This window comes from Paramisgurnus dabryanus, chromosome 20 (genome assembly GCF_030506205.2).
Source record: "Paramisgurnus dabryanus chromosome 20, PD_genome_1.1, whole genome shotgun sequence".
In the NCBI taxonomy this organism is placed as follows: domain Eukaryota; kingdom Metazoa; phylum Chordata; class Actinopteri; order Cypriniformes; family Cobitidae; genus Paramisgurnus; species Paramisgurnus dabryanus.
Genome location: NC_133356.1, coordinates 12,596,054 through 12,609,393, shown reverse-complemented (window position 1 = coordinate 12,609,393; position 13,340 = coordinate 12,596,054). Strand labels below are relative to the sequence as shown.

General features: G+C 35.7%; 2 protein-coding genes across 2 annotated transcripts; one reads left to right on the top strand and one right to left on the bottom strand.

The window, feature by feature from the left end:
- The first annotated feature begins 1,776 nt into the window (after window positions 1–1,776).
- On the top strand, window positions 1,777–4,793 carry LOC135786869 (galectin-related protein A). The gene is made up of 4 exons (XM_065296471.1): window positions 1,777–1,906; window positions 2,302–2,390; window positions 3,012–3,201; window positions 3,349–4,793. The coding sequence occupies exons 1-4, from the start codon at window positions 1,889–1,891 to the stop codon at window positions 3,490–3,492; spliced, it is 441 nt and encodes a 146-aa protein (XP_065152543.1). The 5' UTR covers window positions 1,777–1,888; the 3' UTR covers window positions 3,493–4,793.
- A 1,006-nt stretch (window positions 4,794–5,799) lies between these two features.
- plek2 (pleckstrin 2) lies at window positions 5,800–9,790 on the bottom strand. The gene is made up of 9 exons (XM_065297517.2): window positions 9,653–9,790; window positions 9,412–9,576; window positions 8,428–8,618; window positions 8,239–8,330; window positions 7,941–8,128; window positions 6,807–6,908; window positions 6,643–6,726; window positions 6,417–6,495; window positions 5,800–6,206 (listed from the first exon to the last, which is right to left on the bottom strand). The coding sequence occupies exons 1-9, from the start codon at window positions 9,707–9,709 to the stop codon at window positions 6,079–6,081; spliced, it is 1,086 nt and encodes a 361-aa protein (XP_065153589.1). The 5' UTR covers window positions 9,710–9,790; the 3' UTR covers window positions 5,800–6,078.
- Between the last annotated feature and the right edge of the window lie 3,550 nt (window positions 9,791–13,340).

Sequence of the window (13,340 nt, the reverse complement as noted above, 5' to 3'; positions counted from 1 at the left end):
ATCAATTTTTGCAGGACTATTTAAATGAGACTGCAGGGGAAATTTTTACTTTATGTAAAGTACTAAACATTTGGATTTTAGATAAATATTTTAGAATTTAAATATGTTAGTATATAAATTTTTTCTTTACACATTTCTGGAAGTAACAAAAGCAAGCTTTGAACACTTTAGCCGAAAGGCGCCCCCTGGCGGGAGACACTGTAGTCGCGTTATTGGGGTCTATGCAGGTCCTGACAGACATTCAAAACAAATTATAATCCTGAAATAATTTGAAAATATAACATTTTAAATCAACATTTAATTTGATTTTGAATGATTTCTCTAATTACTTTAATCACTAATCAACCTTCTGGAAAACAAGAAGACTTTGGAAGTCAACTGGTCGATTTTGGCTGTAGTTCCAGACATAGAACCATACTAACCTCCTGAAGTCCTTATCAAAGATAAATTTATCATGGAAAGCATCAGTGTAGTCCCTGGGGATGCTGTTGTTCGGAATGAAGTGTGGCCATTTTCCATTTGCTTATGCAAGAATATGGCACCTGGGCCGAACAGGGCCTGTGTAAGTAACCCTGCAAACTGATATGCCCACTGATATGATATTGCATCAGTTCAAAGAATAATAATTACTTCTTTTGATAAGACTCACAAAAATGACAGGTTTAAATAAATGCCTGTAGACTTAAGAAAACAAAAATATGATTTGTGATGTCTCTGTAAATAAAATTGTTTTTAAATGATCCCTTTGTTAGCTGTCAGTCAGTTGTACAAAAAAATTAGCAAAAATTGTTAAAAACATATATTGGAAAAATAAATATAAACATGTCCCTATGCAGTAATGTAATGCTATCAACAGCCTAAAGTCGGGGACATGACTAGTGGCTCCTCCTTAAGGAACCTTTCTGTTACACCACTCCTGCCTGCATTCAAAAGTAGTTTGATTATGAATGGGCAAATAACAACAGGCTTAGGCTATGCAAAATAGTGCTGATGATTCCACAATTATGATTTTGCAAGATAAGAAGAATAGGTACATTTCATTGAATTGTATTCATTTGTACAGGGAAAGCACTGATAAATAGTTTTGAACTGATAGAGTAAAGCATGCTAAACTGGTAACTGTTCTTGTGCATGAGAATAATACAGGGAAATGTAGGCTAATCATTAATTTTATGCTTATATGCCATGGAAACTCTCACTGGGTGGTATTGCAGTGCTGGACTGGTTGGATGGGAATGTGAAACAATACACCAGGAGCTAATTGTGTCTCTTGAGTATGTTGTCATTGTTTGCAATTTCACCACCATATGAACCAGATATTCCCAGTTGGTATTATGTTGTGATACCATAGTATAAATTATTCCAGACAACCAGGACCTTTTGTCTATACCTTGCCTCATTTGTAGTCTATTTCTGGAATCATGCAGCAGATCAGGTTTATTTGATCCATAAAGCCTCTCAGAATAATAATTATAAGCCCTGGATGTAAATTGTGGATTTTATGAGGAGGAGGTATTCATTTCAATTGAAATGTATATTTGGTGTGTGTGCTTACTTTACATTGTTGTAAAGCAGCTTTACAGAAAACACAGGCAAACATTTTAAAGGTAGGCCTAAACATTTAAAAAGAAGGCTAGTACTGTAGCGGCTAATGTTCACACTTTAAATAGGCGAACTTTTCACTTTGAATAGTGTTAAAGTCACCACTGTATTTTTGACATCATCACTGCCCAGAGTGAGACGGTTTCTATAGCAACGCGCGGCCGCGAGGCGGGGTTCGCCCATTCAGCGTCGGTCTCGCGCACTGTGATGATCAATCGGGTTCGTGACAGCTATTGTCCTCGCGCTTTAAACGCAACACCATAAAGCCGCTGCGACAGAAGAAATCATGACAGATAAAGGAAATGTGAGTAGGATGATAATTATTTTCGAGTTTATCTGTCATAATGCGATTAATTGAATGAGTTGTAATAGCTAATGCTTATTTATTTATTTAACTACATTGATAAATGTATGGGCCAATGCGTATAGCTTTATTCATGAATTGCAAGGTTAAGGATATTTGCAAATTGCGCTACATTGTAAATCAATAAATTGAGCAAGGGCTGAAGGTTTTACTCACTGCCCGGTAGGAGGACCTTTAGGAAGGACAATTTTCCTTCTGATCTTGCAGTGGTTGGTTTTAACTAAGGTCTGGGATTTCGGTGTGGTTTTATAATCAGTTATTTTATGTTAATTCTGATCATTTTTACTTGCGCATGGGCTAGCAGACATTTGAATGATTGACAAATATTCTTACAGGAGGAGGACTATGTCGGGGAGATCAAAGGGGGGCTACGGCCGACGATGAGGCTTACAGTAATGGGTATTGTTCACAAGCATCCCAAAAGGTTTGTATCAGACACACCTGCATTAATTGCACCAACACTTGCGTTTGTTTTGTTTACTGTCACATTGCGCACCATGAATGACTCGGTTCATGAGTCTCGCCTTGTCTGCGGTAAAACAATAGGCCGGTTGTATCAGAGATTATCGTCTCCAGTTTACACAGGACGAGAAGGAAACATGACAGACACCATCAAAGAATAATGAACTAGTTTGAATGCATTAACTTAAAAAATGCAAACTCAACTGCAATGTTATGCTGGGATAGATTAGATTTTTTAAGCATGTGTCCACTAATACTTGCCAGCGTGAGAAAGGGTAAATTCCCATGAAGGTTTTGGATGTGAAAGAGAGATGTGAAAAAGAGATTGGACTATTCTGGCCATATTTGGCATAGGGGGTATCAACAAAACAAAATAGACTAACACGTGACTTAAAGTATCTCAAAGGTTATATCACAGACTCCCAGTTAGGTATGCAGTAGGCTATTTTAGAGATCAACAAATGAATAATCTAAACTGATTGACCAATAATCTAATGTCTTTGTATCCATATGCAAGTGGTGATAAATGATGCACAATTCAGTGTTACAAAAATGCACAAATCTCTTTTTGTCTGTCTTTTAGCATGGTAGTGTTAGTGTCGTGCCAGTCTAAGATTGAGGAAGATGAGGAAATCGAGGGTGATGTTGCTCTGGAGCTGAAGGTAAACTTTGCAGAAAGAGCTGTAATTCGCAACGCCCGTCTGTCAGGGCAGTGGGGTGCTTCGGAGACCGCCCTCTCTTTCTTCCCCTTTGAATCAGGGGAGCCCTTTAAGGTAGAGTGTGTATGTGCGTTTGGTGATCTGATTATAAAGATGATATCAGCAGAAATATCAGTGTCTTGAAATGTTTTGTCTTATGTCTTGCTCTTGTCTTACAGTATATTGAATAGGCTACTTTTCTAAAATGTTCATTTCTTTTAGATGGAGATTGTGTGTGAGCACCAGCAGTTTCGGATTCTGGTGGATGGGAGGCCCTTGTGTGGTTTTGCTCACAGATTTACTCAGCTATCATCTCTCACTGCTCTTAGAGTCCATGGAGACCTACAGCTCACCAAAGTGGCCTGAACAGGAGGGGATGTGCCTGCCATGATAACAGATCATTCATAGAGCAAACTTACAGATTGGGGTTTTAGAAACCTTCAGTACAGTACTGTACACATTTGTCTTAAAAGTTCCAGAACTCCAAGTTGGTTTAAAATTGATTTGGATTTGTTTTGGTAGTGGCAGTTTCTACAGTGATTTCCAATGACGGTGTGAAAAAAACAGACTTTGTCTGTTCAGTATTTGAATTTGATTCTTCCTTCTAAAGGGCTTTGGTATATTTATGGAAACATTCATAAGAGGGACTCTCTGAAGAAGCTGTGCACCTTTAAATTTCAAATAATTATCATTTTTTTAATAAACTCAAGATTGAAACGTTTTGTTTAAGTAACCTGTTAAATACAAAATTACATAATCTGTATACCTTTCCATTAATAATTCTGGAGAGGTGTTAATTTTGTCATAATTTTTAGCTTGATGCTTGAGTTCTCATGACAGAATCTTTAATATCTTTTAAAAATTATAATGTACTACCTAACATAGTTAGTTTATGTGGCTCTTTAATACAGCAGCAAAAGTGCCTTCATTTGTTCCTGTAGATCAGTGGTTCTCAAACTGTGTAGGCGGGCCCCCCTTGGTGGCGTGAGATGGTACCAGGGGGCCCTCGTTTTAAACCATTTATAAAAAACATTAATTCATCATAAATTGTGTGCAATTAAACCTCAGAAAAGTAAAGCTACCAACAAACAGCACTACACTAGACTTTTATACATTTTAAGTTTGAGATTGTTTTATGTCATGAATGAGATGCACCCTACACAAGGGGGCGCACGTTGAAAAGTTTGTGATCCACTGCTATAGATGCACTTACACAGCAGGATTTGGGTGTGTTTGTAGTTATAATTGATGTAGTGGAAATTCATTTGTAACCTCATCTTTTTTGCCTGTTCTAGATTTACATAAACCATTTTCTCAGTTTTCTGTCAGTTTGCTGAACAAGTGGTTCAATAATTATTAAACAAGCAGTTTAATAATTCAAAAGATCATCATTATTTCTTCATCTTTTTTTGTTCACCTAAGATCTGACACCTAAATTTTCACTTTCAATGCCTTGCAATATATAGGACTCGAAAGTCCTTTTAAAACCATCATGTGCTCTGTCTGCATTCATAATGGTGCTATCAATATACATTCTGATGCTGCAAATTCAGCATGTACTAAATAACTTTGTTCATAGTTTACTTTTAGACCGACGTTTACTTGGTACATAAAATAATGGCAATATGTAATCATTAAACTTTTATTAAAGAACTTCTTTTATTTGAGTAATGTATTTTAAAGTGTGTGTTGTGAGAGAGAGACAATATTTGGGCATGTACAGTATTGAAGAGATACCCACCCAGGCATGTGTCTGTGTGTTGTTTTGAACCATAGCAACAAACCAACAAACTTGTGCAAGCAATGAAGTCAGTTTGTTAAATAACCTGGCAGCTAAAGGAGAGACAGGTAAAAACATGCCAAAGGTCCTTTACAAAGCATCAGGCATGCATATTAAAGACATACAGTATTTCAAAGAAGACATCTTTATTTTACATTAAAAAAGCACATACAAAAAACATAGATTGACTCTTTTATCAGACATTCACTGAATGTATAAACTCACTTGCATACCCTAATATATATAAAAATAAATTATTTACTATTTTTATTGTAATTCATAAAATTCTAACACAATGGGGCAGTTTCCCGGACAGGGATTAGACTAGTCCTAGACTAAAATAAATGTAAGAAGTGTCCAAACCTAAAACAACTTGCACTGACATATCTTAAAATACATCGGTGCGCTTTGTTTTGTCTCAAAATGCACACAAATAATGTTTTTAGTAAGGCATATTTGTTAAAACTAGTTTTATTTCCTAATTAAACTAAGACCTAGTCCTGGCTTAAGCTAATCCCTGTCCGGGAAACCACCCCTAGATGTTTTGCTTGTACATACACAAATAAAAAGCTTGCAATTGTTAAACAGAACACGCATGTCAAATCTTTATCACTTAAAGGGATACTTCATCGATTTAGCATTCAGCTTTGTATCTGTAGAAACCCGGCAGTATTACTGAATGACCATGTTTCCCTCCATCATTTCCCCCTGAGAGGAGAGATATCTGCATTTTGGTTCTGCAAAAAAGTCCTCCGATGATGCAAAAATCGTCATATTACATCATGGGAGGACTTTTTTGCAGAACCAAAATGCAGATATCTCTCCTCTCAGGGGGAAATGAGGGAGGGAAACATGGTCATTCAGTAATACTGCCGGGTTTCTACAGATACAAAGCTGAATGCTAAATCGGTGAAGTATCCCTTTAATGGTTTCACATTGATTTCCATTTTTGACATGACCTTACTTAGTCAATATTAAAAATAATAAGGTTATATTGTCACAGAATGTTTTTTACACAATGTAGGTTGAGTTTATGTAGAAAACAGTAAATCACCAAAAAATGACTTTAGGCGGGTTTTCACTGACAAAGTCCCATATAAAAAACAGATTTGTTTGTAAACCATCAGATAAATATAAAATTTGTTGACTTTGGATTTTCAGTGTAGAGACAATTAAACCACTTGTCTAATAGCTTTAATCCAGTCCATTCTCTCCTCATCTGTTGGAGCCTGGATGTAATAGTGTGTATCCGCCTGAGTGATGATCTTAAAGAGGTTTCCTTGTACTTTACCTTTAACACCTGAAAATTACAAGAAAGCCATTATCATTAACTTTTGCATGTTTACAAGACCCGGTAAACATCACACTGTTACCATAAAAGCCCAAATCTTTCCTTAATATAATCACTGTGTATATAGTTGTTGTAAAAACACAGCTTTACACACAGTATTAGTAATCCAGCAGTAATCACAGACTTCCATAGGTGAATCATGAGGCAGGTGTTACTCACCTGATGGTATGCCATTATCATCCAAAGCCGACACCAGACAGCCACGCAAAGCTATACTGCCAACTGGGGTTATGTCATCCTGCGGAGGGTGACCATCACAGGAAGTAGACATGTCAGCACAATAATAAACCACAAATAAATCACATGATTTTCTAAAATACACCTTGGTTATGCAATATGTAGCAACACATCGATGTGCAACTGTCTGTACCATAAGCACTCTCACCTTGCTGGGGTCATAGTAGTGCAGAAAGGCAGGCTCCGCTCTCAGCACAAACAATCTCACCTTCCAGTTCTTCACCTTGTGCCCCTGACAAACAAATGTACATGTGAGTGCATAAACAGACAGATGACTCAAAAAACTAGCTCTGATATGAACAAAGTGCTCACCTGTTTGAGCAAGTAACCTCTCTTTACCACCTTGCCACTCAGCTCCACCGCAGACACAGTCTTTTCTGCTTTCACACTACCTTTCTTCTGTAAGCTTTGAGACTGTGGAAAAAGTAAAATTGTTTTAGTATCACTTGGTTTTTTTATTTACATACGGTTCTAGCACAACATGTGCATAACGCAATATTCTAAAGATGCACAGAGATATCGTTCAATAAACATAATTGGTCGATGAAAGCCATTTTTACACTATCAGCTATTGGGCGATAGTTTCAAAGTCGATATTCAAGGCCAATATATCGAAAAGAGAACAGGCAGATGCAATGAGTTCACTAGTTTAACATCCAATATTAATGGTCATTGTATGAATGACATTTAGAATATTAAATCTTCAGAATTTTGTTAATGCAAGTTAATGTAACCACTAAACTATCTGTGTTGACTGATATCAGTTGTAATCGGCTATCATATCAGTGGAAAAATGTTATATTGGTAGATCTCTACAAGTGGCGGCCGGTGACTTCTTTTTCTAGGGCGCACGATGTAAAGCTCGTCACAACATGTATGTAGCGCTCACGTCATGTAAACTTATGTGCATCGTGTATCATGTCAAAATACAAGCCTGTTGCAGATGCTTTAAAGGGGTTCATGATAAAGAGACACTTGCATTTGCCCAATACTCGTTTTAACTCATGAATAATCAAAGTTTATTGTTAAGTTAGTGTCTTGCGAGTATCTTTTATCATAAACTGTTTTAACGCATGTGCAGCAGGCATGTTTTTTGACAAGACACATGATGCACATGGTTCACATGACGCAACAAACACATATTTTAAATTTCAGCCCTCAGAAGAGAAGTCACCGGCCGCCACTGATCTCTACAATATGCATATAGCCATAGTTTGCAATAACTGAATGATTTTAATACTTCATAAGGTTGTGTGTAGTCATTCAGAGACTACATACGATTGTTAGTGTTTTTTTGTGAATCACAATAGCCCAAATAGAACAAAGAAAAAACTATTTTATACATTATAAGGTTTTTATATTGCTTATCCTCATGCAAATATGCATATCTCGCATGTGCAATTTTGTTGACAATAACGTTCAAAGAAGAAAAGAAGGACAACTTACAAAGCAATATAGTGCTGTTGAATCATCAAGAAACTGCTCTCCTAAAGCAGCGTTACGTAGAGCATCTGCACTTCTCACTCCGACAGGCCGCAGAGAGCCTTCATCCAGGAGTGCAGAAGATAATGTTACCGCCTCCACGCGGGTCAGAGCCAGCTTATTAAACACAATCCAATCCACCACTGCTGAGCCTGTGCAAACACACATATTCAAATCGGTTTAAATGATGTAGTTGTACACACAACAACAAATGAAGATACATGATAAATGCACATTTATAGATAGATTAGTGTGTTTTTACCAGAGAAACAGTTGGTGTATATGCTGCCCTGCTCAACAAGATTGCCGAGTCGAATACCAGTGTGCACATCGTACATGGAGTCGACCACCTGACTGATTAGAGAACAGACACATCTTTAGCTCTGACGATATAAAATAAAAAAGCAAAAACACACATACCTGTATACAGACGAAAGACTTATATAGTTACCTTAGATTGACATTGTGAAGTTGGAGGGACTTTGAACCTTTATCTTGTGTTTGGGATGGGGTCTGTGTATCTTGTGGGTTGAGTTTCTGTACAGCTTTACCAATTGCTGCAGCCCATTCGTCTCGCTCCTCCCTTGTGCACGCCTCCAAGAAGTGTTCTTCAGAGGTGCTGGTCTGCAACCTAAGCACCAACTGTGAGATAGAAATTTAGTTTTTTAAGCATTTACCTTAACATTTATGCAATTGGCAAACCCTTTAATTCAAGCAACATACAATGTATTTAAGCTACAGCCTATATTTATCAGTAGGCCTGTGTGTGTTCCCTGGGAATCAAACCCATGACCTTTGTGATATGATTTTTTTTACATTTTCTAATAAATGTTAATGTTAAATAAGTTTACAAGGCTTCATGTCACATCAGCACAGCCAATCAGAAGACAAGATTCACAGATTTAACATCAATCACAAGCTATCATGGTTTAAAACACTTTTTGTTGATGGTATTAAGAAGCACAGTTGTTGGTATCAAATAAATGTATAAATGAAGTTGCCTAAACATTTAGTAAGATGCCACAGAAATCTACTGCAATAAAAAATTTATTCCAATGAATTTGTGTTGAATTGCAGCTAAAGGCCTACACAATAAAATAAATAAATCAGATAAACCTAAATGACCATAAAGCCATTTGGGAAATGGGAGTGATCCTGACATGCTAAAGCAGGCAACGACTACAAAATATAACAATAAAAAGCCATGAAACATTTGTTAAGAACATTAATAACCTAAGGCTATAAACATTTACCACATATACAGAGACACTCCCATCAGTGGTGTTCAGGGTTTAATCTGCACTAAACCAATGATAACAAGGGTGGAGATCAAGTCTATCATATAAAATTAACTGTATTGTTAAAAAACTGTGTTTTCATAATTTGCAGTTAAAAGTAAATAAAACTACACAGTATATTAAATGTGCCCACTTACTGGTCGGTTCTCATACTCCAGGTAAGGACAGGTGATGGTGCAGTTGTTTAGTGGTATCGTCCCTCGATGGCGTGAATCGCGTTTTCCTCCCTCGTATTTATAATACATAAGTCTGTCCTGTTTAAGTACAAACCATCGCACTTTCCAGTTGTGAACCACGTGACCCTAAAAATAACATCAAACAATATTAATTCAATTTTCGGTGATTTTAAATTTGCATGTACAGAGAAATGCGTCTTACCCTTTTCACCAAAAAGCCATCTTTAAGAACTGATTTATTTTCTGATTCTGTGCCCATGTTAACGTTTGCAGTCTTGAAGTGATTGTGAACTGGGCTGGTGAGAGCTTCACGTGTTTTATAGCTGCTGAGGGATAGGGGAATACCTTTGTGAAAGCGTCACTGTCTGCTCAACATCCCACGTAATTTAACGCCTCCGGGTGTACAAATCCCGATACATACCTAAGACACACAAAGTGGGCTTGTAAAAAAGTTAAAAACGCTAAAAACTGATATTTAATTGAACATTAATGTTTCATGTATGTCAAACATAGTTAAATTAAAAACATTATTTTAAAATTACAATAAGGGTTGTGAATAATACAGAATTCCTGAAGGGGAGCTGCTTTAATGAATCACCAATACGATGTCAAAACTGAGTCATAAATCTGAGCCAGAGTAACTGTTATTGACCGGATGTTTGTTGCTATGGCAATGCAATTTTGCAATAAAAATAAATGTTTGTGTGTAAAAATCTAAAGATGACTCATATGCTATTTTAAATAACTTATAATAATTAAAAAATAAAAATAGTAATTTTACAAAATAATTTAATAGTACTTGTTGCTGTATCTCATTGTTAAAGCATTGTGGTCACGTCATGGGTTCATATACCTAAAAAAGATAACATTAAATGAAGGAAAACATGGTTATTATCACCATATAAATACTGTATACCAAATAGAGTAAAAAAATGCACTTTAAAATTTTGCATACCCTGTAAAAAAGTGAAGATATTTGCCATTTACTTTTTCATGTAATGTTTCAGCATTTTCTGGAAAGATCTGGGTTTCTAAAGTTAATGTGAATTGAAATTTACACATTAAGGATGTTGTTTGCTTTTTTAAAAACCAAAACAAATCTTTAGAATCAACTGTTTACTTTTTTTATCCTTGTGGTAACGTTCTAATTCCACAAACAAGGATTTCTTAAGAAAAGACCTACTTTTATAGATGTCTTATGTGAAGTAAAACATTTAAGAGTAATTAATCACAAAATTTTTTTTCTTTTTTGAAGAGATGTGATGAGATCTTTCATTTACTGTGATTAATACCTTCCGTTTGTTCAGATGAATTTGGATGTATTGTTAACACATTCTATGTAATGTATGCAAAGTTGTATTTTAATTAATTTAATTTCTTAATTTGCAATAAAAAATAGGCTACAATAAAATGCTCCAAAAGTCTCTTTATTAAAATGTCTGCAAACCAGGTCCGGCTCTAGATATGAGATAAAAGGTGGGCCAAGTGATATTCCAGGTGGGCCGGTCGGATTGGGGGGGGGTCTTTATAATGCTTTAATCTCACATATCTATAGTTTTAATATAAGACAATTGTTAGGGTTGTTTGTTATTGTTGTGTTTTCTTCATTTTTAATAATCTTTTTGTACATATTTTGGAACTATTTAGTAACTTTATATATATAAAAAATGTCTTTTTACATTCTCTCTTTTTGCATTTGTAATATTTTTTGACCCCTTAACAGATCTTGTATCAATTAAGTAACTTTAGATTTGATAAAAGGGGCAGTTCTTTTAAAATAACTATTTACATCAACTAAAACAAACTTGTTACAACCTAAAAATGTTAATTTTATCAGAAATGCATCAACTAAAACAAACTTGTTACAAACTAAAAAATGTTAATTTTATCTGAAATGCTGTTTTTCTTAAAAATTATTATCATGTCTGTTAATATAGTATAACATTGCAGAGTTTTGGCCAAAAGATTGGCTGTTATGTGGTGTGGGGCCAAGGTTGGCCAAGCCTCTGATTGGGTGGGCCAGGCCTACTTTGGCCCCCCGTGGAGCCGGGACGCTGCAAACGCAAATGTATACTGTTGTCAAAAATGTTTTCAAAATAGGATTGTTTCGTCTCACATAGAAATCTTAAAAATCAAAATCAAAAATAAATACATACATATAAAAATATTAAACGCACAAGTTCACGGCAATATTTTAAAGGTGACAGAGAATGAAAAACCATTTTTACCTTGTCTTTGTTGAACAATGGTAGTCGCATTCACAAACATACAAAAAGTTCTAGACATGCTAAACATCTCAGTCTCATAGAAATTCCTCTTTTAGAAATGTCAGCCAGAAAACAGCCCAATCTGAAAAACTGATGCTTATGACATCACAGGCATCTCACTGCCCCTCCACTTTAAAATAATTGGCTACATTTTTTGAGTGGCAGCAAAGTCAGCCAATCAGTAATGAGATTGCAAGTTAAGCCAGTAGGGGGAGCAAAATAGGTGCAAAACCACTTGTTTAAAATCCCCCACCCTAATAGAGCTATCTGAGAGAGGTTTTTAGGAAGCTTCTAAGGCATTACAGACCCAAACAAAAACATTTTTGTCTACATGTCACATCACAGAACAAGGATAAATACCCCGTTCAATCATTCTATGTCACCTTTAAGTTTCTGTACAGGATAATAAAACAACACTTAGGCCTATACGATTTTCAACATTAATTTAGAAACATGTAATATAATATAATATAATAGAACACAACACAACAACACAACACAATACAGTACAATACAATTATTTTAGAGATAATACAGTAATCTTAGAGATAATATAATAATATAAATGAATAACCTATAAAAAATGGAATTAAAATGATTAAAAATGGAATTTGCCCGCTGGCAATTGTTGCGGTGAGACATTCTTGTGTGTGGATAATGGGGCAATGTTTCTACCTAAAAAAAAGGATGGGACAAAAGCCAAGCATCATTTAAATAAAGCAGTCTCCAGTGTCCATAAAGCAGACGCATCTCAGTATTTTCTCCTATAGGTCAGTAGATGGCGATCTTGCGCTAAATTTAAATACAGTACTTATGTCCAGGTGTCAGTGAGAATGATTTTCTTCTTTCCTTTTTAAGAAAGTGAATCTAAAACTATAATAGCTAAGAATATAACATCCTGTTAGCCTGGGTTTCCCCATGCTTCCTTGCGTGCAAGACTGGTCTGGTGTTAGCCAGGCTAACATCCTGTAGCAATGCATTAAAATTTATATGTGGATGTGAATTCATGTTTAACATAAAATGCCCTGATAATATATTTATAAATGTCAAGAAAGAGAATGAATTGAGGTAAAGGCATGGTTAAATGGTTTATCACCATTGTTTATTGTGATTAAGCTGTAAGAATACTGTTAAAGACAAGGTCCATTCAAAGCTCTGATGGCAGTTTGTATTTTATAGACTTATCTTTTAGACCTTATTGAAAACAGACCTCTGTGTGGAGATATGGTGATGATGCAGATAAGTGAAATCTCTGTGTAACCCAGTTTGAGGAAGTTTGTGAGGAATCTGGATCCTGGAGACGGTGCTGAAATCCAGGACCTGTTGATCCTGTTTTAATTAAAGCACACATAGGCACCAGACACATCCAAGTCCTTATGGTCACAGCTGTTAGGGTGTGAATATTACTGAGAGAGATTACTGACACAACCAAAAACATTTATGACTCCAAATGATTTAACAGGTCTTAAAGCTTCTCACTGTTCAAATTTTTAGGTTCTTTCTTTGCATACATGTTAGAAATTAGCTTTGTATAAACATAAATGTAATTTTACAACTATCATGGTTCCTTAACATTGGGTTTAATTTAGTACATGTTTGACAAGAGACTTGCAAATTAGGGTG